This window comes from Mobula birostris, chromosome X, assembly GCF_030028105.1.
Source record: "Mobula birostris isolate sMobBir1 chromosome X, sMobBir1.hap1, whole genome shotgun sequence".
Classification (NCBI taxonomy): Eukaryota; Metazoa; Chordata; class Chondrichthyes; order Myliobatiformes; family Myliobatidae; genus Mobula; species Mobula birostris.
In genome coordinates, this window is record NC_092402.1 from 13,603,409 (window position 1) to 13,628,745 (window position 25,337).

At 40.7% G+C, this 25,337-nt stretch overlaps 1 protein-coding gene across 1 annotated transcript in view; it reads left to right on the forward strand.

The window, feature by feature from the left end:
* Positions 1–25,337, forward strand: part of LOC140191802 (rho GTPase-activating protein 23-like) — a 244,970-nt gene that overhangs the window by 207,119 nt on the left and 12,514 nt on the right. The window contains 3 exon segments of the mRNA XM_072249578.1: positions 5,443–5,484; positions 8,263–8,368; positions 24,159–24,190. Of these exon segments, the coding sequence (XP_072105679.1) occupies positions 5,443–5,484; positions 8,263–8,368; positions 24,159–24,190 (180 nt within the window).

Genomic DNA, 25,337 nt, shown 5'->3' on the forward strand with positions numbered 1-25,337 from the left:
TCTGTAACTTCTTTGCTTCCTCAAAACTACCTGCCCCTCCACCTATCTTTGTATCATTTGCATCTTTGCAACAAAGCCATCAATTCTGTCATCCAAATCATTGACATATAACATAAAAAGAATCGGTCCCAACACAGACCTCTGTGGAGCACCACTACTCACTGACAGGCAGCCAGAAAAGTCTCCCTTTCTTCCCACTCTTATGTCTCCTGCCAATCAACCACTCCTTTATCCATGCTAGAACTCTCTTGTAATACCATGGCCCCTTAACTTGTTAAGCAGCTTCATGAGTGGCACCTTGTTAAAGACCTTCTGAAAATCTAAGTACACAACATCCACCAATTCTCCTTTATCTGCCCTGCTTGTTACCTCGTCAAAGAATTCCAACAGATTTGTCAGACAAGATTTTCACTTGAGGAAACCATACTGACTACGGCCTATTATATCATGTGCTTCCAAGTACCCCAAAACCACATCCTTAACAATCAATTCCAACATCTTCCCAACCACTGGCGTCAGACCAACTGGCCTATAATTTCTTTTCACAAACAAGAGAAAGTCTGCAGATGCTGGAAATTCGAAGTGTTTCCACCCAAAACATCGACTGTGCTTTTTCCCATAGATGCTGCCTGGTATGCTGAGTTTCTCCAGCATTTTGTGTGTGTTGCTATAATTTCTTCTGTCTTTCTCCCTTCTTGAAGGGTGGAATGGCATTTGCAATTTTCCATTTCTCCAGTACCATGCCAGAATCAATTGATTCTTGAAAGATCATTACTAATGACTCCACAATCTCTTCAGAACTTTGGGGGTAGACCATATAACCATATAACAATTACAGCACGGAAACAGGCCATCTCGGCCCTTCTAGACCGTGCCGAACTCTTACTCTCACCTAGTCCCACCGATCTGCACTCAGTCCATAATCCTCCATTCCTTTCCTGTCCATATAGCTATCCAATTTAACTTTAAATGACAACATCGAACCTGCCTCAACCACTTCTGCTGGAAGCTCATTCCACACAGCTACCACTCTCTGAGTAAAGAAGTTCCCCCTCATGTTACCCCTAAACTTTTGCCCTTTAACTCTCAGCTCATGTCCTCTTGTTTGAATCTCCCCCACTCTCAATGGAAAAAGCCTATCCACGTCAACTTTATCTATCCCCCTCATAATTTTAAATACATCTATCAAGTCCCCCCTTAACCTTCTACGTTCCAAAGAATAAAGACCCAACTTGTTCAACCTTTCTCTGTAACTTAGGAGATGAAACCCAGATAACATTCTAGTAAATCTTCTCTGTACTCTCTCTATTTTGTTGAGAAGATTGCTGACTATCTGGTCCAGGTGACTTAGCTACATTCAGACCTTTCAGTTTCCCAAAAACCTTCTCCCTAGTAATGCAACTTCACACACTTCTGCCCCCTGGCACTCTCGAACTTCTGGCAAGCTGCTAGTGTCTTTCACAGTGAAGACTGCTGCAAAATACTTATTCCGTTTGTCCGCCATTTCCTTGTCCCCCATTACTACCTCCAGCATCATTTTCCAGTCTGATATCTACTCACGCCTCTCTTTTACACTTTATGTATCTGAAGAAACTTTTGGTATCCTCTTTATTATTAATTGGCGAGCTCACCTTCATATTCGATCTTTTCCTTCTTTATGACTTTTTTGTTGCCTTCTGTTGGTTTTTAAAAGCTTCCCTATCTTCTAAATTTCCACTAATTTTTGCTCTATTTTATGCCCTCTTTGGCTTTTATGTTGGCTTTGACTTCTCTTGTCAGCCAAAGTTGCATCATCCTGCCTTTAGAATATGAATTCTTTGGGATCTATCTATCCTGCACTTTCTGAATTGCTCCCAGAAATTCCAGCCGTTGCTGCTCTGCCATCGTCCCTTCTAGTGTTCCCTTCCAATCAATTTTGGCCAGCTCCTCTCTCATTCCTCTGTAATTCCCTTTACTCCACTGTAATACTGATGCATCTGACTTTAGCTTCTCCTTCTCAAATTGCAGGGTGAATTCTATCATATTATGATCACTGACCTCTAAGATTTCCTTTGACTTGAGCACTCTAATCAATTCCGGTTCATTGCACAGCACCCAATCCAGAGTAGCTGAACCCATAGTGGGCTCAACCATGAGCTGCTCTAAAAAGCCATCTCCTGAGCATTCTATAAATTTCCCCTCTTGGGATCCAGCACCAACCTGATTTTCCCAATCTACCTCCATATTGAAATTCTCCATGACTCTCATAACAATGCCATTTTCTATCTCCTGTTTTGTGGACCACATCCTTACTGCTGTTTGGAGGTCTGTACATACAGTAGTGCTAGAAAGTTTGTGAACTCTGCAGAATTTTCTTAAACAAGACCTAAAATGTCATCAGATCTTCACATAAGTCCGAAAACTAGATAGAGAAAACCTGATTGATTAAATAAATAACACAAAAGCATTATACTTATTCATTTATTTATTGAGAAAAATGATCCAATATTACATATATTTCTTAGAAAAAGTATGTGAACCTTTGCTTTAAGTAACTGGTGTTACCCCCTTGTACTGCAATAACTTCACCCAAACATTTCCAACAAATACATGTAATATTGGACAAACTTTCTAGCACCACTGTAACTCCTATCAGGGTCTTTTTACCCTTGCAATTCCTTAGCTCTGCTCGCAGCAATTCTACACCTTCTGATCCTATGTCACCTCTTTCTAATGATTTGATTTCATTTTTTACCAACGGAGTCACCCCACCCCTTCGATCTACCTGCCTGTCCTTTCAATATGATGTGTATTCTTGGATGTTAAGGTCTCAGCTACAATCTTCTAATCTTCTTTCAGCTACAACTCAGTCCACAACATCATACCTGCCAATCTCTAACTGTGCTACAAGTTCACTAGCTTTATTCCTTATACTGCGTGCATTCGAATATAACACCTTCAGTCCTGTATTCACCCTTTTCGATTTTGTCTCCCTTTTGCATTGGGACGCATCCGTTAACTGCAACCTCAACAGTACCTCCTGGTCGGGTAATGATAACTAAACATTATATAGAGTACATTGGTAGAGCCAAATTGCCATTTTCCCTCCTGACTTTCATAAAGCTGTTTTGGATCTGTAGCAGTGTGACTTTTAAGGTAGATTTCGACCCAAAACAATAACAATTCCTTTCCCTACACAGATGCTGCTCATACTCTGAGTTCCCAAGATATACGGGTAGTGGCTTAATTGGTCAGATAGATGTAATAGGTTAACACAGACTCATTGGGCTGGAACAGCCTGTTACTGGTCTGTAGCTGTAAGTGCAGTGGATTCACGTTATTGGGGACATATTGGGACCAGTACATTTTAACCCAATTAAGCGGCTGCCCCAATTAGTTGAAATTTCATGGAAGTAGTTAAATAGGTATAAAAAAGATAAACTGAGTAATAAATTATGTATTTAAATGAAATACATAATTCATTATGTAACTATGCAGCTATATAGGACCCTGGTCAGACGCCACTTGGAGTACTGTGCTCAGTTCTGGTTGCCTCACTACAGGAAGGATGTGGAAGCCATAGAAAGGCTGTAGAGGAGATTTACAAGGATGTTACCTGGATTGGGGAGCATACCTTATGAGAATAGGTTGAGTGAACTCGGCCTTTTCTCCTTGGAGCGACGGAGGATGAGAGGTGACCTGATAGAGGTGTATAACATGATGAGAGGCATTGATTGTGTGGATAGTCAGAGGCTTTTTCCCAGGACTGAAACGGTTGCCACAAGAAGACACAGGTTTAAGGTGCTGGGGAGTAGGTGCAGAGGAGATGTCAGGGGTAAGTTTTTTACTCAGAGCGTGGTGAGTGCGTGGAATGGGCTGCCGGCAATGATGGTGGAGGCAGATACGATAGGGTCTTTTAAGGGACTTTTAGATAGGTAGGTGGAGCTTAGAAAAATAGGGGGCTAGTAGTAAGTCTAGTAATTTCTAAGGTAGAGACATGTTCGGCACAACTTTGTGGGCCGAAGGGTCTGTATTGTGCTGTAGGTTTTCTATGTTTCTAAATTTGAGCACTACCAATAGTACTACAGTACCGTAAAACTGTGATTTAGTTCTTAATAGTTATCAGCAGAGGAATTTATCCAGTGTAGGTAATTAACAAAATCAGTGCAAACACCTAGTACAGATAATGGACTGCCTTCATACAATGATATCAACGATTGCATCCTCTAAATCTTCATTTTTATTGTAACATTCAAGATGATTGTTGATATCTTCAAATTCTTGGTAGGTCCTAACTTGTTGAGGTCGTGAAATTGTTTCATTTTTACTCCTGTCTGTTTCTGGCACCTCCAACAACGAATGCCCGGAACCGCAGTGCACAAAACCGTTCTGAGTTGTCTTACTGCTTAAAAGACCACAAGACCATAAGGCATTGGATCAGAATTAGGCTGTTCAGCCCCAGCCCATTAATCTGTTCCACCATTCCATCATAGCTGATTTATTATTATCCCTCTCAACTCCATTCTCCTGCCTTCTTCCCGTAACCTTTAAGTATACTCAATAACTTAATATCCACAGACACCTGTGTCAATGTCAAGGTGCTCCTTCCCTGCGCTAGTCTGCAGGTCACCTTTGGGCAAGGTGTAGCAGCTGCTTAGCACCACCCCCCCTTCCGCCCCCCCGCCAGATCAGTGTCACTTGAAGCCATGGGAGCAGGTGGTGAACGGTCATATGAGCAACTAGTGTATATCACAAGTCCTGGTTATGTGACCACTGACACCAGGCAGACAATCTCTGTAGAGTATTGATAATGGCTGAGGTCACCCGTCTTGTAAAGACACTGCCCAGAAGAAGGCAATGGCAAACGACTTCTGTACAAAAATTTGCCAAGAATAATCATGGTCATAAGATCATGATTGTCTATGTCATACAACACAGTACATAGTACACAGTTTCACCCAGAGAGTGGTGGTTATAGGGAATGCTCTGCCCCCGAAGGCTGTGGAGGCCAAGTCTCTGGATGCTTTCAAAAAAGAGATGGATAGAGTTCTTAAAGATAGTGGAATCAAAGGTTATGGGGATAAGGCAGGAAGTGGATACTGATTGTGGATGATCAGCCATGATCACAGTGAATGGCGGTGCTGGCTCGAAGGGCCGAATGGCCTACTCCTGCACCGATTGTCTATTGTCTATAATGATGATTATGATGACATATAAAAGGAAATGCTCCGCAAGTCAGCAGCAACTATGGAATATTAAAGTATCAATGTTTTTCTTGTATTGGATTTCCAACACCTACTCTTTTTTTTTCAATTTTTGTAACAAGGGCAAACTCTTAATATGCTGAATGCTATGAACATCTGTCAGGATCTGTGGAATGTCACATCCCTTTGAAGCATTGTTGCATTGGCTAGTGGATAATTTGAATTACTTTTGAAACCAATTTGCATTTTTCTTTTGCAGTATGACTGGTTTTTCAATGAAGATGGAGACATGGATGAGAAGGTAGGACTCGTACGTTCACTATAACTTGAAGACTCGTAACCAGAACTTTGGGCACATTGCCCTTCATAAATTAGAATATTGTATACAGAAGTTGTATACGACATTGGTGAGGCCACATTTGGAGAATTATGTGCAGTTCTGGTTACCTACCAACAGGAGAGATATCAATAAGATTGAAAGAGTACAGAGAAAATTTACAAGGATGATGCCAGGACTGGAGGACCTGAGTTATTGGGAAAAGTTGAATATATTAGGACTTTATTCCCTGGAGTGTAGGAGAATGAGGGAAATTTGATATTCAAAATTATGACAGGTATAGATAGAGGCAATGTAAGGAAGCTTTTTCCACTAAGGTTGAGTAAGACCTGAACTAGGTTTCATGGTTAAGGGTGAAAGTTGAAATACTTGAGGGGAACCTGAGGGGCAACCTCTCCATTCAGAGGGTGGTAAGAGTGTGGAATGAGCTGCCAGCAGAAGTGGTGGTTGTTGGTTCGATTTTAGCATTCAAAAGAAGTTTGTATAAGTACATGTATGGAGGGCGTGGGTCAATGGGACTAGGCAGAATACACTATACCAATTCAAAACTATTTTGTCTCCTTGCTGCTCCCTCCATATCTTAATGTTTTAATTATTTTTAAGTACAACTATGCTTTAAAGAAAATTAATTATTTTTTAAATTACTTGAATCCTTTTGAGCTGTGATTAAGAGAAATAAAAAAACAAGTAAGAGCAGCAAACCATCAAAAGGTTCAAAGTAAATTTATTATCAAATTACATATATTTACCTTGTACAACTGAGATTCATTTTCTTACAAACATTTACAAGAAAATAATGAAATATAATAGAATTTACAAAATATGCATACATAATCAAAGACTGACTAACAACCAATGTGTAAAAATAGACACATTTCTCAAATAAAAAATGCTTAGAACATGGGTTTCAAAAAGTCCTTGAAAGTGAGTCTGTAGGTTGTAGCAACACACATAAAAAATGCTGGTGAACACAGCAGGCCAGGCAGCATCTATAGGAAGAGGTACAGTCGACATTTTGGCCCAAAACGTCGACTGTACCTCTTCCTATAGATGCTGCCTGGCCTGCTGTGTTCACCAGCATTTTATTTGTGTATTCCAGCATCTGAAGATTTCCTCCTGTAGGTTGTAGAATCAGTTCAGAGTTGCAAAGGTTGAAGTTCAAAGATCAAAGTACATTTATTGTCAAAGTATGTATACTATGTACAATCTTGAGATTCATCTTCTTACAGGCAGCCACAAAACAAAGAAACACAATCGAACACATTAACAAAAACACACAACAAAGACAATCAAACACCAAGCATATGAAAAAAGAACAAATCATATAAACAATAAAAAAGTAAACAAATAACACACAGAACATTAACGGAAGAGTCCCTGAAAGTGAGTCCAAGTCACAGAGCCAGTTCAGTGCTGAAGCACCTTGATCAAACTGCACTAATAGTTAAAAAAGTAAACAAAAACACATGGAACATGAGCAATGGAGTCTCTAAAAGCAAGTCCACAGCTGCGGAGCCCGTTCAGCACTGAGGCAAGTGAAACCCGTTCAGGAGCCCAGTGGGGTGGAAGTTATCCAATCCTTTTTAGGAGCTTGATGGTTGCAGGGCAATAACTGTTCCTGAACCTGATGGTGTGGGACTTAAGGCCTCTGTACCTCCTGCCCAATGGCAGCAGCGAGAAGAGAGCTCGTCCCGGATGGTGGGGGTCTTTGATGACAGATGCTGCTTTCTTGTAGTAGTGTTCCGTGTAAATATGCTCAGTGGTGGGGAAGCCTTTACCTGTCATGGACTTGGCTGTTCACCACTTTCTGTAGATATTTCAGTTCCTGGGCATCAGTGTTCTCATACCAGGCTGTGAGGCAGCCAGTTTGGATACTGTCCATTGTGCATCTATACCAAAGCTTTTGGTGACATGCAGAATCTATGCAAACTTCTAAGAAAGTAGAGGCATGCAGTGGAACACTCCATTACACCATAAGACATCAGAGTAGAGTTAGGCCATTTAGCCCATTGAGTCTGCTCTGCCATTGGATCACTCAGATCCACCACTTGAGGCCTCAACGTGGCCACTATGCCTTGCCAACCTGCTGGAGCAGTGAGGACTGCTATCCGTTTGATCCCTGGGACCACAAAAAGTTCGTATGACCACAGAAAGGGCATAGATAGCAAGAGCAAAGAGCAGAATGGATAAATAACGTTCTGACCCCATATTCATTCAACATTGAAGTTTAAGTTTGATTTTGCAAGTGGAATTCATCAGCATCTGTTTAGTAGTTAGAGACATTTAAAGTCACTTTCAAGGACTCTACAACTTATGTTCTCAATATTATTCATGTACGTATTTTATAAATTGCACAATTTGTCTTCTTTTGCACTTTGGTTGCTTCTCAATCTTTTGTATAGTTTTGTATAGTTTTTCATAACTTCTATTGTATTTCTAAATGCCCGGAAGAAAATGAATCCCAAAGTCATCTATTTGATTTGAACTTTGAACATTTTAATGATTGCGAAAATGCTCTTCAAGTAGGTCGGAGAAGTACTGGCTTCATCTCTCCCAACTGCTCATCTTTCACGGGATATTCACTGTTCTCATGGAGAAATCTGCATCTAACTTCACTATTTGCTGTGATCAGAAGAAAATGCTTACACCTTTATGAAATAGGTGTAATTATTTGTAACTAATAAATGACTTTGGAAACAATATTGAAATAAAAATAAGCTTGTAAAATGTATTTTGTTGTAGGCCCCAGTTGACCATGGAAGTAATACAGAATTACAACCAGTACCAAACATAGACCATCTCCTCTCAAACATTGGGAGAACGGGAGGAGCACCAGGGGATATCTCAGGTAATAAAATAAATTCAATTTCTCTGTAATGTTGGCTCATCCAAACTGATTTAATATATTAAAACTGTAGATAGTTAGTTCTAGTTTTAGTGGTTTAAGACTATTTTTAACTTAAACAACAAGAACTAAAGCAAACACTCAGCAGGTCAGGCAGCATCTGTGGAGAGAGAAACAGAGATAACATTTCGGACCCTCTTTTATCTGAATGACCCCTGCAGCATCTCTCCATGGCAAACCCTGATTTGACCCTATCCCCCACCCCCGTCGACTGTTTACTCATTTCCATAAATGCCGCCTGACCTGCAGAGTTCCTCCAGAATTTTGAGTGTGTTGCTCTGGATTTCAAGCATCTGCAGAATCTCTTCAGTTTATAATGTGTTTTTTCCCCCTGGTTCTCTCAAAGGGTCTGTTAACTCTGTTTCTTACTCACAAATGCTGACCTGTCAAGACTGCAAATTTTGTTTTAATTTCATATTCCTGGCACCTGCAGTTTTTAAAAATCATTAATTCTTTGTTTTGTTTTGATGATTCTAAAAGTGTTGCTGAATTTAAGGTTGTCAGACCAGGATAACTGGTTGGTTGATCACAAGCAAGTTATTGGCTTGAGTTCTTCGGTGGAGATTTACTATTAGTGCTGAATAATTTGCATTATACTCAGGGATCTGTGGGAAATTCCATTAGCTTTTGGTACAACAATACAATGTTTACAGCCCAACCACGTTGCAGGGAATTGTTTTCATATGTGCCTCAACTCAATTTATTTAATTTTTAATTTAGAGATACAGCACGGTAACAGCTCCTTCTGGCCCCAGCGATCCCATATTGCCCAATTGTACTTATGTGACCAACTAACCTACTAACCTGCAGGTTTTTTGGAATGTGGGAGGAAACCGAAGCTCCCAGAGGATGCGGTCACAGGGAGAATGTTCAAACTCCTTACAGACAGCAGGGCGAATTGAACCCGAGTCGCTGACACTTGCTAATCACCTCACCACCAAGCTGCCCTATATTTTTGACAACTTATTTTTATTAGGTGTTTGATGTTGTAACAGGATATGCAGTTGCTCGACAAGAACACGCTATTTTCTTTAAATGTTTATTTAATCACATCATTTGGCATGCCAGGACATCATCCAAATCATGTTACAAACTAGAGGAGGTCTGCAGATGTTGGCAATCCAAGCAACACACACAAAATGCTGGAGGAACTCAGCAGGCCAGGCAGTGTCTATGGAAAAGAATGCAGTCGACATTTTGGGCCGAGACCCTTCGGCAGGACTGGAGCAAAAAAGATCAGGAATAGGTTTAAGAGGTTGGGGAAGAGGAGACAGAAACACCAGGCGATAGGTGAAACCTGGAGGGGGAGTGGTGAAGTAAAGAGCTGGGAAGTTGATTGGTGAAAGAGACACAGAGCTGGAGAAGGGGGAGCCTGGTAGGTAAGGATACAAAGTGATGGAAGAAAGAAAAGCGGGGAGAGGCACCAGAGGGAGGTGATGGGCAAACAAGAAGGTGAGAGAGGGAAAAGGGGGTGGGAACTGGTGAAGGAGCGGGCGGGTGGGACCATTACCAGAAGTTCGGAAATTGATGTTCATGCCATCAGGTTGGAGGCTACCCATGACAGTGGAGGAGGCCATGGATGGACATATTGGAATGGGAATGGGAAATGGAATTAAAATGGGTGGCCACTGGGAGATCCCACTTGTTCTGGCGGATGATGCTCGGCGAAGCAGTTTCCCAATCTATATCAGGTCTCACCGATATACAGAAGGCCACACCGGGAGCACCAGACTCAGTATATCTTCTTACCTACTCATAGCCTCTCTCTGGTGCTCCTCCCCCACCTTTTCTTTCTTCCATAGCGTTGTGTCCTCATCTATCAGACTTCCCCTTCTCCAGCCCTGTATTTCTTTCACCAATCAACTTCCCAGCTATTTACTTCATCCCTCCTGGTTTCACCTATCACCTTGTGTTTTTCTATCCCCTCTCCCAACTTTTAAATCTACTCCTCATTTTTTTTTCCTCCAGTCCTGCCGAAAGGTCTCGACCCGAAACGTCGACTGTACTTGTTTCCATAAGTGCTGCCTGGCCTGCTGAGTTCCTCCAGCACTTTGTGTGTGTTCAAATCCTGTTACATGACACCCATGATACCAAAGTCATAAAACATAGAACAATACAGCACAGTACAGGCCATTCAGTCCATGATGTTGTACCGATCATTTAACCTACTCAAAAACAATCTAACCCTTTCTCCTACATAGCCCTCTATTTTTCTATTACCATGTGCCTATCTAAGAGTCTCTTAAATGTCCTTAATGTATCCGCCTGTACCACCACCCCTGTCAGGGTGTTTCATGCACCCACTACTCTCTGTGTGAAAAAAAACCTACCTCAGACATCCCTTCTTTACTTTCCTCCATACAAGTGAAAGTTATGCTCCCCCCCCCATATTAGCCAATTCCACCCTGGGAAAATGTCTTTGGCTATCCACCCGATCTATGCCTCCAAGTCATAGCAAGGGGGTTAAGCAATCACCATTAAAGTTTACCAGCTGGCTTTGATCAATTCCCAATCTCTGCATTGGTAACAGGTTCGGAGGGCTGGTTAGCTTTCCTTTCAATAACATAGTTATCTGGAGAAACTGGGTGAGATGAAAAGTCTTCTAGTTTTTTGTTCTGATATCAAAAGTCTAGCTATTAACATGTTGGGACCAAGGTATTCTACGTTTACCAACTAAAGGTGAAAGTCAGTCACCATCTGGCGATTATACACTTTTATTAGGTACACCTGTACGCCTGCTTGTTAATATAGATATCCAATCAGCCAATCATGTGGCAGCAACTCAATGCATAAAAACATGCAGACATGGTCAAGAGATTCAAATGTTGTTCAAACCAAACATCAGAATGGGGAAGAACTCTTAAGTGACTTTGACCGTGGAATGATTGGTGGTGCCAGACGGGGTGGTTTGAGTATCTCAGAAACTGCTGATCTCCTGGGATTTTCACACACAACAATCTCAAGAGTTTACAGAGAATGGGGCGAGAAACAAAAAAGAACATCCACTGATCAGCAGTTCTGTGGGTGAAAATGCTTTGTTAATGAGAGAGGGCAGAGGAGAATGGCCAGATTGGTTCAAGCTGACAGGAAGGACTCACATGTTACAACAGTGGTGTGTAGAAGATCATCTCTGAACACACAACACATCAAAGCCTTGAAGTGCATGGGCTACAGCAGCAGAAGATCACACTGGGTTCCAATTCTGTACCTAATAAACTGGTCACTGGTGGGATTGTAATTGTTCAGCTGCAAGAGCAGTCACAGTTTCATTTGGTTAAAAGGTACATTAATATCACAGAAATGTATATACATCCTGAAATTCTTTTTCTTTGCAACCATCCACGTAAGCAGAGGAGTACCCCAAAGAATGAATCACAGTTAAATGTTAGAACCTCAAAGCCCCCCCCAGCTCCCCCCACCCATGCATAAGCAGCAGTAAGGCAACGACCCCCCTCCCCCACCAGCAAAAAAAACTATTGGCGCTCCCCACCAAGCACTCAAGCATGCAGCAAACCATCAATAAAGACACAGACTTGCAGTACCCCAATGACTACTCATTCACCCAGTAATTCAACATACCACAGGCTCTCTCTCTCCCTGATAAGGGAAAAAGAGGTATTCCATTTCACAGTGAGAGGAGATATAACGAACAACTCACTGGTTTATGATGTTAAAAGTCCACTGAGTTGCTTCTTCCAAGCTCTGTGCCCAAAGATCTCAGGTCTCTGGGCACACAGCCAGAAATCTTCCGTCTCCCATGACACACCGATTTCCTGCAGAGGCACCGACCTTGGGTCCGTCTTCCTCCAGAGCCACAAGATCCCGAAACTCCAAAGGCGAGCTAATCTTCTAAGCCACATCCTTGGTATATCGAATAACAGCCGGTCATGAGACCCCAACAGCAGGTCCCATTCCTGCAAAGAACCAAAGTCAGGGTGTAACTCCAGATCAGGACCTTCAAAAGAACCCTGAAAGGGAAAACTAGAGATATTAAAGATAGAATTAGAGCTGTCTCTGAAGATGCAAGCAAAAGAGTCGCCGTTAGGCGCCATTATCTCCTAAGCTCCTGAGTGAAGTGTGTACTGCCACTTGCAATTTTTGCAGAGCTTGGAACATTTCCTGACATGATTTACAACCAATCTGTAGAGCCTATGGACTGCAGGATTGAGAATTGGATGAAATAAGACTGTAACACCATCAGACATAGGAGCAGAATTAGGTCAATCGGCCCATCGAGTCTGCTCCTCCAGTCTATTCTGGCTGATTTACTATCCCTCTCAAACCCATTCTTCTACCCTTGTCCCTGTGACGATGCCCTTACTAAACAAGAACCTATCAACTACTTTAAATATACCCAATGTCTTGGCCTCCACAGCTATTTGTGGCAATGAATTCCACAGATTCTCCACCCTCTAGCTAAAGAAATTCCTCCTCATCTCTGTGCCCTCTGGTCCTCGACTGTCCCGCTGTAGGAAACTTTCTCTCCATGTCCTGCCTGCTAGGCCTTTCAATATTTGATAGGTTTCATGAGACCCCCTTATTCTTCTAAGCTCCAGTGAGTACAGGCCTAGAGCCATCAAACACTCCTCATACATTAATCCTTCCATTACCAGGATCATTCTCATGAACAAGCCTCCATAAGCCTAGAGCTGAGGCATGATTAGATTGATACTATAGGAAACATCCTCTCCACATCCACGCTATCTAGTCCTTGTTTAAATTGGCAGGATGATCCTGCAAAAATGTTGCTCATCTAAAATCCTCTGTTATTTTAATGTAGGCTTTACCTTGTTTTCATCCAATGAATCAATACCCTATAGAGAATGGTGAATTAGAAATTCAAATAAGCATTGTTATGGAGTCATCCATTAGAATTGTGGCTATAGTTATTTTTCAGCCCACCATAGTACTAACTGACTGTAGGATTCAGGTTACAGATGACCCTCTTATAAAATATATTATTAAAGAAAAAATACTTCTGGAATACACTATGATGTTTGCATGAAATATGATATTTGGTAATATTATTAATGTGCTATAATTTATACTATAATAATGAGTGATGTTTTTAAAACTCATTTGTTTACTTAAGTAACTTAGACCAATAGATTACATCTTCAGCAGAATCTGGTTTGGTGGCTGATGAATATACAGACTGTCCAGAAATTAGTTAATTAGCAATAATTTGAAAACTGCGTCTAAACATGCATCTGTCTTTCACTTGTGTGTGTTCTTTTCAGGTCCTTCTCACGTGCTCTTCTTATAGCTTGACTGGTCTATCTTTGCCTCTCACCATAAAGTTCATTGTCCTTGAGTGAAACGGCGTACCATCTGTGAACTTATAAACACCCTTAATTGTTATAACGAGTTGCAGTAATGTTTGAATGGAATATCTTGGCATGCAATTTTTAAAAATCATTTTGGACTTTTTTTTGCTATTGAAGTATAAGTAAACAAGAAGTTAATTCTGGTAGCATTTAATAACAAGCAAATCAATATTTCTAAATCTGTTGGCAGGCCAGTAATCATTAGAACACTGATCCCTTATTCCTATTCCTGTTTGACCATTCCAAGTAAGGATATGCTGACTTTAGAGAGAGGATCCAAAGGAGATTCACGAGAATGAAAGGGTTAATGTATGAGGAATGTTTGTTGACTCTGAGCCTTGACTTACTTGAAGAATGAGGGGAGATGTCATTGAAACTTATCGAATATTGAAAGACCTTCATAGAGCGGACATAGAGAGAATGTTTCCTATAGTGGGAGAGTTCAAAACCAGAGGGCACAGCCTCTCAATAGAAGGATGTCCTTTTAGAACAGAGATGAGGAGGAATTTCTTTAGCCAGACAGTAGTGAGTCTATGGAGGCCAAGTCATTGAGTACATTTAAATAAGAGGCTGATAGGTTCTTGATTAAACAAGGTGTCAAAAAGTTACAAGGAGAAGGCAGGAGAATGGGGTTGAGAGGTATAATAAATCAGCCATGATGGAATGGTGGAGCAGGCTTGATGGGCCGAATGGCTGTATTCTGCACCTATGTCTTATGGTCTTTACAGTAAAAATGGATTAATAGTCTTTTTAATAGATATTTTGAACAACTTTCATTTCATCATGTCTATCCAAGAGTCTCTTCAATGCCTCTAACATTTCTGTCTATCACCAGCCTTGACACTGGATGAAAGGCCAAGTTGTTCAGCATGGTGATATTACAACCATGGTGAGAGAATCTAATGTAGATGCTAAAGATTGCATTGAGGTTATCAAAAAAAAAAGCAAGAATTATTTCAACCAGGTGTACTCCCCGACCTTTGGTAATATAGTCTTAATTCACAGCTCTCTTACCCCTTATCAAGTAGCTATCAATCAAACCTAAACAGAAATCTAATTATTTTAATCAATGATAAATAATCTGTAAAGGCATAGCTGCAATTTCTTAAGCTATATTACATGATAAGGATGGTGAAGTTAAGGAATCATAGGAATTGCTGCTTCTTTTTTCCAATTTCCTCTCTGTATTGGGTGTTTCCTTACGTTCTTTCTACTATTTCTTGTTCCTAAAGCGGACCTCGTGGAGAAATAAAACTGGGTAGGATCTAGCTCCTCTGTCGTAATGCTCCATTTAACAAGAAACGTTTGTTGATCATGAAGAGAAAGTGGATGAGACTTGGGTCTGTGCTTCAACTGAAGTATTGTTTGCATGCTCAGAAAATCAAAAAAGACAAAATCATGCCCAGAAAGTCAAAAAAGGCCAAATTAATAAAGAGAATGAACTGGCAGATTCTTATGCGTGATTAAGTGCAAACATAAAATTACTTCTCTTTTCCATCAGTGTTTACTTTTGAATACCCGCTTACACAAGGCTATTCAGGGTTTGTCCCAACTGGAAATGTTTACCTTGATTCTAATAAGCTGTGTTAACTTTATGTAGAACATAGAACAGTCAGCACAGGAACAGGCCTTTCGGCCCACAATGTTATGCCGAAACAATTAAATTAGTAATCAATTGGCCAACTAAACTAATCCCTTCTGCCTACAGGATATCCATATCCTTCCATTTTCCTCATATTCAGGTGCCTATCTAAACATCACTTAAAAGTTCCTGATGTATCTGCCTCTGCCACCACCCCAGGCACCCACCACACTCTGTGTAAAAAAAAAATGCCCTTCACCATTTGCCCTTCACATCTCTTTTGAAATTACACCCTCTCATCTTAAATGCATGCCCTCTTGTATTAGACAATTCAACCCTTGGAAAAAGATGTTGTCTGTCTACTCTATCTATGTCTCTCATAATCATAAACCACTATCAGATCTCCCCTCAGCCTCTTTAGCTCCAGAGAAAACAACCCAAATTTGTCCAACCTCTTGTTATAGCACATGCCCTCTAATCCAACTAGCATCCTGGTAAATCTCTTCTGCACCCTGGTAAATCTCTTCTGCACCCTCTCCAAAGCCCTGAAATCCTTGCTATAATGGGCCAACCAGAACTGTATGCAATACGGCACTTGCATGTATGTAACTGAGGTAACAGATGATCCACAGAAATCCACCCATTATGCACCAAAATGGCAGAATGAAACTTGTGAGTGTCCATGCAGATTACACTACAATTTCCATCTAATACACATATATCATATAATTTGATATGCAGTTGTATCAGACACAAAATTAAATATTGCAACTCAACATCCCCACTGCACTCATTCATTCAGATTCATTTATTTATTATGTACATCAAAACATACAGTGAAATTCATCATATGTGTTAACAGCCAACACAACTGAAAGATATGCTGAGGGGCAGCCCACAAGTGTCACCACACATTCTGGCGCCAGCATTGAATTACCAACATATTCAGCAGAACAACACAAGCATCAACATCAGAGCAACAGCAACAAAACTACAGCAAAATAAGTTCCTTTCCTCCTCCACACCCACCCACCCATCCAGACAAGCACACAGACAGTCCTCCAACACCAGGACAGACCAACTCTGGTCTCCAGTCTCTAGTGGACTTGCGGACTTCTGACTTCCCCAGTAGACTCGCAGACCCATCTCATCTTGCTTATCCCATCACATTGCAATTTTAAAATTTAAAATCCTTATGTTTGTTTTGCCCAGTCACCCCTGAATTTCAATAATCAGATCAATTCTCTTGTCACTCTTATAGTTTGCAAGCTTCTGGTGATGTACTAAGCCCCACATCTCCTCCACTCTTTCTTATAAAACTGAAGCTACCATTACCATCTCACGCAGAGTGTAAGCTATAGTATCTGAGTTATTTATTTTTAAAGTCCTGAAAAAAGAGCTCTTTCCACACATTGGACCAAATCTGAAGTAAGAGGGTGTGTATGGCATAATTGTAATACATTAACTGCAAAATAATGTATTTGGAATCGTGTACAGTATACTACAGCATTCATGTTCCAGAGAATCCTTGTGTTTCAGAGTTGCAGCCCAGTCTGTGATTTTCATTCCAAGAAAAGTTAACTAGCTTTATAAACAGTTTTAATTTTGTTCACAGAATCAGTAATAGTGAGATGCTGTGATAGGATGGTGAGGGGTCAAAGTCAGTGACTTTGATCCTTCAGTTCTACAGAAAACTACCATAGTAGTTTCCCCATGTCCAAGATTAGATTTTTTTATATATCAGAGTCTTTAGTCCTTTATGTTTCTTTTGCTAAGAAGCAAAATTAAGATTATTTTGTTTTAGTAGTGAATTACTGACAAACCTTATCTGCCTATTCCATTAAATTCCATGAAGGTGATGAACAGGCAATCCATTCATTACTTTAGCAAGGACAAATTTTGTTGTAACAAATTGCAGACTGGGAAAGTCCCGAGGCAGCAAGTTGCTGCATGCGATGTCAATGTGGGAGTAGAGCCATAGAACACAACAGCACAGAACCAGGCCATTCAGCCTATCCAGTGCTGCCTAATTCCATTGATCTGCACCTGGACCAAAGCCCTCCACACCCCTCCCATCCACGTACTTGTCCAAACTTCTCAAATGTTGAAATCGAAGCCGCATCCACCGCTTCAGCTGATGGCCGGTTCCACACTCTCACCACCCTCTGAGTGAAGTTCCCCTTAAACATTTCACCTTTCACACTTAACCTGTGAGCTCTAGTTCTAGTCTCACCCAACCTCAAAGGAAAGAGCCTGCTTGCATTTCCCCTATCTATACTCCTCATCATTTTGTACACCTCTATCAAATCTCCCCTCGCTCTCCTACGCTCCAGGGAATAAAGCCCTAGCCTGTTCAACCTCTTCCAACAACATCCTTGTAAATTTTGTCTGAGTAGATAGTAGCTGTATTCTACTGCTGTGTCCTTACATTATTTCCAGTATTATTTTACATAAATCTAAAGTGATAGAGGTTAACCTGTCATCACATGCAGCACTGGATCAGTTACTTGCTGTACACCCTTACACCCTGCCCGATTGTCATCCGACATTAAAAAGAATAGACAGCATTCACCATGATGACCCGTCCAATATATTATGTGACAGTTAAACGCACCCTCCCCCATAACCTAATGTACCCTACTATTTTGTAAATAATTACAATATAACATTTTCATTGAAAAATACATCAGACTATTTTTCCACCTTGGCTTTAACTAACTTATTTTGGTATCAGGCATTGTGCTTTAGCATTGATTCTCCTATAATTTTGTCTTTATCTAAGACACCTAACATTCAAAATTCAAAGTAAATTTATTATCAAAATATGTATCCCATATACAACCTTCAGATTCATCTTCTCACTGGCATCCATAGGAAAATAAGGAAGTACAAAGAATCCATGAAAAAGAACTTACACAACAAAGGCAGATACCCTAAAACTGAGTGTACACTGTACACTCGGTTAATGGTAGAGGTCCATGGCATAAAAAAAGTTTGGGAACTCCTGGTCCACAGGCTGTGGAGTCAGTTCAGCACTGAGGCAAGTGAAGCCAGGAGCCTGACGGATGCAGGGCAACAACTATTCCTGAACGTGGTGGCATGGGAACCAAGACTCCTGCACCTTCTGTCCAATGGTAGTAGGAAGAAGAGAGGGAGACGGGACGGGCTCAGGTGGGGCATCTTGGCTGGCACAGAGCAGGCACGTGAAGTCAATGAAAGATGATAGAGTAGAAAGTTGCACTCTTCTGAGGTGGGAGGATTAAAAGTGTAATTTATTGTTTGATTACTTGGGCCAAACATTTTGAAGAAGCATATATAGCTTTTTATATTAGTGAAATTTCAGCAATGTTTAGCAAACATAGTTTGCACTCTGCCTTAATTCCATCATTTCTTTGTCTTTCATACTCCACTCTAATTCTGTCTTTCTTGCCTGTTGTGTGGAGTCCTAATATTAACAATTTTAATTGAAAACAGCTTTGCATTTTATGTGAGCAAAATCTCATTGTCTGAACTTGAATCCTTTAACCTTGACACAGTACTTGCATGATGATAAGTGAGAAACTTAAGAAAGCAATTCGCTGGTAGATATATTCTATTGAAAATAAATCTTTAAACTTTTTTGCTCTAAGTGAGGTGGTTGGTGTCTAAGCAACACACACAAGATGCTAGAGGAGCTGCTGGTGTGTGTTGCTTGGATTTCCAGTGTCTGCAGATTTTCTCTTGTTTGTGGTTGGTGCCTAATTCTGATTAGTCCATTGAGGAATCATACCAGACCATGGAAGTCCCAAAAAATAAGAGATCATCAGCAGATGAATTGCTTTGGTCTCTTGTATCAGCACTTTGGGATTTATACACAAAACAATTGAACTGATTGGTATATTTCCATGCTGCTTTCATGCCCTCCCATAGCACTATGTTGACATACCTTTGCTGCTGTAGAACAATTTTTAGGTCCGTTTACTGTCCAGAGAGAATATGTTCATTTCTACATTGCTTACTTTGAAGGTCAAAGTAAATTTATTATCAAAGTACATATATGTCACCACATACTACCCTGAGATTCATTTTCTTGCAGGCATTCACAGTAGAACACAGAAATACAATAGAATCAATGAAAAACTACTGACGAGCAACCAATGTACAAAAGAAGACAAACTGAGTGTACAAATACAAAAAAAATAAATAGTACTGAGAACATGAATTTTAGAGTCCTTGAAAGTGAGACTGTAGGTTGTGAAATTAATTCAGTGTTGAGGTGAGTGAAGTTACCCACGCTGGTTCAGGAGGCTGATTGTTGAAGGGTAATAACTTCCTGAACCCGGTGGTGTGGGACCTAAGGCTTCTGTACCTCCTTCCTGATGACAGCAGTGAGAAGAAAGTATAACCTGAATGGTGGGGGTCCTTGATGATGGATGCTGCTTCCTTGTAGATGTGCTCAGTGGTGGGGAGGGTGTTGCCTATGATGGACTGGGCTGTATCCATCACTTTTTGTAGGTTTTTTCTTCCTCTGGCATTGGTGCTTCCATACCAAGCAATGATGCAACCAGTCAGGATGCTCTGTTCTGGGTTTCATGGGGTATGTGCTCTAGGTGTTGTTCATTTAAAATGGGGTATGCACACTGAAGTTTACGAACTAGCGTTTCATTAATAATACAATGTTTAGGAAATTTGTTGTACATTAATATTAAAACTAAGAAGTAGGAGACTGTGAACTAAGACAAACACAAAATACTGGAGGAGCTCAGCAGGTCAGACAGCATCTATTGAAAGGAATAGAGTCGATGTTTCAGTCTGAGCCGTCGACTGTTCATTTCTCTCCATAGATGCTGCCTGACCTGCCGAGCTCCTCCAGCATCTTGTGTTTGTTCCTCTGTATTTCCAGCATCTGCACAATCTGTGTTTTTGAACTAAGATGTTGCTTACCTCCCAGGACCTGAATTTGTATCCATTCTCTTTGTCTGTTAGCTAAGGCTGCCATGTCAAATGAGTTTTAACTCAATTCCAATCCATTGCTTGGGTATGGGCCACAGCACAAAGCTACATTAAATGGGCTTGTTTCAAAATCTGATGTGGAAAATGGATAATTTTAGATTGGGTAATGTGATTGGGGCAAAGAGACTGCTAGTGTGAGACATTTTCTTCCTAGCATAACATGCAGAGTGCTGGTAGAACTCAATAAGCCAGGCAGCATCTACAGCCAACGTTTCACGTTGAGACCCTTCATCAGGACACCGAGAGGGGGAAGAAGCCAGAACAAGGAGGCTGGGGGAAGGGAAGGAGTACAAGCCGGCAGGTGATAAGGGAATGCTGGATGAAGTGAGAAGCTGTGAGGTGAAAGGTGGAAAAGGTAAAGGGCTGAAGAAGAAGTCTGATAGGAAACGAGAGTGGATAACGGGAGAAAGGGAAGGAGGAGGGGTACCAGAGGAGAGTGATGAGTGGTTGCTGACAGTGGGTGCCAAACTAAACACATCCTATTATACAATATAAAACCTGCTTTAAAAAGCGTGTAAGTGAATTGTTAGAGATGGATCTATTTGAATTTGTAGCTTACACTGACGCATATTACAGGATATTCAAACTCAGGGGCTCCTAACTTGGGGTCCACAGACCCCCTTGGCTAATAGTAGGTGTCCATGCCATAAAAAAAGGTTGGGAACCGCTGTTCTAACTTATAAATGATGCTTCTGAATAATTGGTTTTAAACAAGGTCGATCAGATGGTTAGCCTTTGCACAGAGTAGAGAAGTATGAATATCTCACCATATACTACCCTGAGATTCATTTTCTTGCAGGCATTCACAGTAGAATAAAGAAAAAACAATAGAATCAATGAAAAACTGTGCACAAATATGGACAAACAACCAATGTGCAATAGAAGACAAATTGTGCAAATACAAAAAGAGAAACAGATAGTAGTAATAATAAATAGATAAATAGATAATATTGAGAACATGAGTTGTAGAGTCCTTGAAAGTGAATCCATAGGTTATGGAATCAGTTCAGAGTTGAGTTGACTGAAGCATACTGGTTCAGGAACCTGATGGTGTGGGACCTAAGGCTGTTGAATCTCCCTCCCAATGGAGATGGAGTTTAATCCAGATAAATAGTTGGTGTTGCATTTTTGGAGTACCTATGTGGCTGGCACATACTCCATAAGTGGCAGTATCCCTGGGAGTAGTGAGGAATAGAGGGACCTCACTGACAAATCTGAAGATCCTTGCAGGTGTCAGAGCAGGTAGATAACATTATGAAGACATATGAGATACTGGCCTTTAGTCAGGGTAATTGAGGTTATAGTCCAACTTTATAAAACATAACACAAGAAATTTTGCAGATACTGGAAATCCAAAGGGACACACACACAAGATGCTGGAGGGACTCAGCAAGTCAGAAAGCATCTATTCAAATAACTAAAAAGTGGGTGTTTCAGGCCAAGACTGGAAAGGAAGGGGGAAGATGCAAGAATAAAAAGGTGGGGGGGGGTGGGGAAGGAGGATAGCTAGAAGGTGTACATGGCTGTGCTAGCAAGTCTGGGTAAGTACATGGCCGAAGAGTCGGAGGGCAACAGAGATCACAGAGGGGTAGCAGTGGAAGAGGGTCTCACTGAGCTCCCGTCGAAAAGAAGATTTAAACTTCTTCAGTGTATGCATCTCTCAAAGAGACTTTGCAATGGAGCAGCAAATTATAAACATGAGGGATTCTGCAGATGCTGGAAATCCAAAGCAACATACACAAAATGCTAAAACATTGGTCAGATCTCAGTTGGAGTACTATGTGTGGTGGTCACCATGCTATAGGAAATGTGATAGTGAAGAAAGAGAAAGTACAGAGGAGATTCACCAGGATGTTGTCTGGAACAAAACATTTCATTTGATGACAGACTGGGGCATCTATGTCATAAACACAAGAACGTCATAAAATCCTTCACAGTTCTGATGAAGAGCCTTGGCCCAAAAAGTCGGCAGTTTATTCCTCTCTATAGATGCTGCCTTTCGTGCTGAGTTCCTCCAGCATTTTGTGCGTGTTATTCAGAACCTGAGTCAGTTGTCCCAGGACAAATGAAGTTTAAGAGGGGACATGATTGAAGTTTATAAAGTCATGAATGGTATAGGTAGACTAGACTGCAGGAAACCATTCCCTTTACCATTGCTAGATACACTCCAGGACATAGATCTACATTAAAAGGTAAGAGATTTAGAAGGGATGTGAAGGGGACTTTTTTTCACCAAGAGAGTGGAGAGTATCTGAAGTATGTTGTCTGAGAGAGCAGTGGAAGCTGAGTCATTGACAGCATTTAAGGAGAGTCTAAATAAGCACTTGAATCTCTTGCACATAAAAGGCTATGGACCGAGTGCTGGAAGACAGAATTATGGATGGATAGTGTAGTCATGGTGGACTGAATGGCCTATTTTCATTTATATGACTTTGAACACGGTAATTAATTTACCAAGATTAAGAACCACGTGTGCTTACTCACCTGTACAAGTTTTTGTACGGAATAAATTCCAACTGCACATTACCATCTTGAGAATATGGAATAATTACTGGAATGATTTGGCTAGGTACAGAACGTAGCAGCTGATTAAACCTGTCCCTCGAACTAAAGTTAGTAAACTTGCGGTTAGTAATATAGAAGCCTCAACCATTGTTCGTTGAAGAAGAGGACAACATACAATACTGTATTGTATTGACTCATCTTGTGTGAGGGTAAATATTTTCCGCTTCACTGGCAAGCTTCTGTTGATGATGAAGGATAAAGGTCTCCCGGAAGCCAAGTATTTTCCCCAGTCGAAGGAGATGGAAAGAGAAAAGAGTACAGTAGATAATTCAACAAAGCTAAACCTCACTAACTTGAGTGGCATTAGCAGAGCCTAGGTCAAAATTGTGTGTTGTTCTGCAAGGGTTGGTGAATGTAAGAAGTCATGACAGAAACAAATGAGATCTCTCACCAAAGATTATAGATTCTGAGGAAGCACTAAGCCAGGCTTCACTTTATCTGGAAGGTAATCTGTTACTGCTCAGTAAAGTGTTGTACTTGATGCCTGTCACCTTCAATGTACAAAGATGCAGCAAACATCCCCCCCTGCAGAATCAACAAATGAGCAGGCTCTGTATTAACAATGAATTATTTCTGATGGGCATGGCTGAATGTGTTTAATAATGTTGAGCGCCTGTTAAACAAGTTTATTTACATATAATCAGGGATTTGCATTTTCAGATTTTGCATACTTGAGATGAACTAATTTACAAAGAATTGATGGAGGTTATAAAATTTGTTGCCTCCGAGTTGCTTTTGTCCAGGGGTTCCCAACCTGGGGTCTGCGGACCCCTCGGTTAATGGTAAGGCTGCATGGCATAAAAAAGGTTGGGAACCCTTCCTTTAGTCTATGGGTGTCCCATGTTGAAATGCTGTTATCATCTGGTTTTTCTTTTTTTCACCAGCCTTGGTGACTTAAATTGCATCTATTGTTAGTTATAATAATATGTTAATATACAAATAATATATAAAAACCAGATCCTATTAGTTACCTGTCTATGGTCAATTGCTTTTATTTTATTCTCTGGTTTTAAGCAGACAATCCTCAGTTCTGTTAGAACGACCAATGATGCCAATAAATGCTGAAAATGCAAATAGGTGCATATAATTTTGAAGTTCATTGCCATGCTGTGATCTCCATGTTGCAGAGAGCACTGCTTTATTTGTGGCCTGTTCTGTTGGCTGTGTTTTGTCATGTGACTCCTAACCTAACCATTAATAACGTTGCAGTGGTAACTATTAAGCTGAGTCACTCCTAATTGGTGCTATTTTTCTGTTGAACTTGCAGATTCGACCACAAGTGATTCAGCAAAGTCCAAGGTAAGGGTTAAAATATTTCGAGACTTCTATAATTCAACTATTTCACCAACAATTGTGTACGTTATTTCTTTGTACCATTTTTTAAGCTCTAAATGTGTGAACTGAGATGGTGTGTGTGTTTTCCATGTATTCTAACTGTACTGAGATACAGATTAATCTCACTACTACTAACTAACTCACTTCTTCAAGAAGCTCATGGCTACAACGTTCCTTAAGATTCGGGATTCAAAATTGTTTAATGTCATTTCCAGTGTAAAGGAGAATGAAGTAATTCTTACTCTGGACCCAATGAAGCACAAAAGAACACAATCATAGAAAACACAATAAATATAAATAGATAAGATAGCTTATATACATAGATTGAGTGTATGTCCATAAAGTGATGCTAGGCACAGGAGTGTCTGTACATAAGGTGACTCTGACAGGAAATGATAAAGTAGTGGTGGTTGGAGGTGTGGTGGGGTGGGTTAGTGGGTAGAGGTGTTGATCAGCCTTACTGCTTGGGGAAAGGAACTGTTTTTGAGTCTGGTGGTCCTGGTGTGATGCTACATGGCATCCTCCCTGATGGGGTAAGGACTTTATTCCTTCCCAGAACCTACAGATTTCTAAAATACTCAGTTACTCATGCTCCATATAAATAATTTCTGTGCCTCTTTACATCTGGCGTCCAGAATTTATCTCATTTTTTAAAAACAGCTCATCTGCATTTGTAATTGCATTTTATTTAGAAGCAGAATTACACTGTTCAGTCCATCTAGTCTGCTCCTTCATTCCAACATGGCTGACTTATTATCCCTCTCAATTCCATTCTCCTGCCTTCTCCCCGTAACCTTTGATGTCCTTACTAATAAAGAATCTATCAATCTCTGCTTTAAATATACTCAGTGACTAGGCCTCTACAGCCATCTGTGTCAACGAATTGCACAGATTCACCACCCTCTGGCTAATCTGAGACTGTGCCTTTTGGTCCTAGACTCCTCAACTTTAGGAAACATCCTTTCTGCGTCTACTCCAGATTGCGGTTCTACTCCAGTCCATGCAAAACAGAGATTTACAATGCATGTGGTACAGCTTAATTTTTTTTTAAATCCATATTTACAAGCAACAAGTGTCTTTGATAACACTCAAAGGCCATCGACGGGCTGGG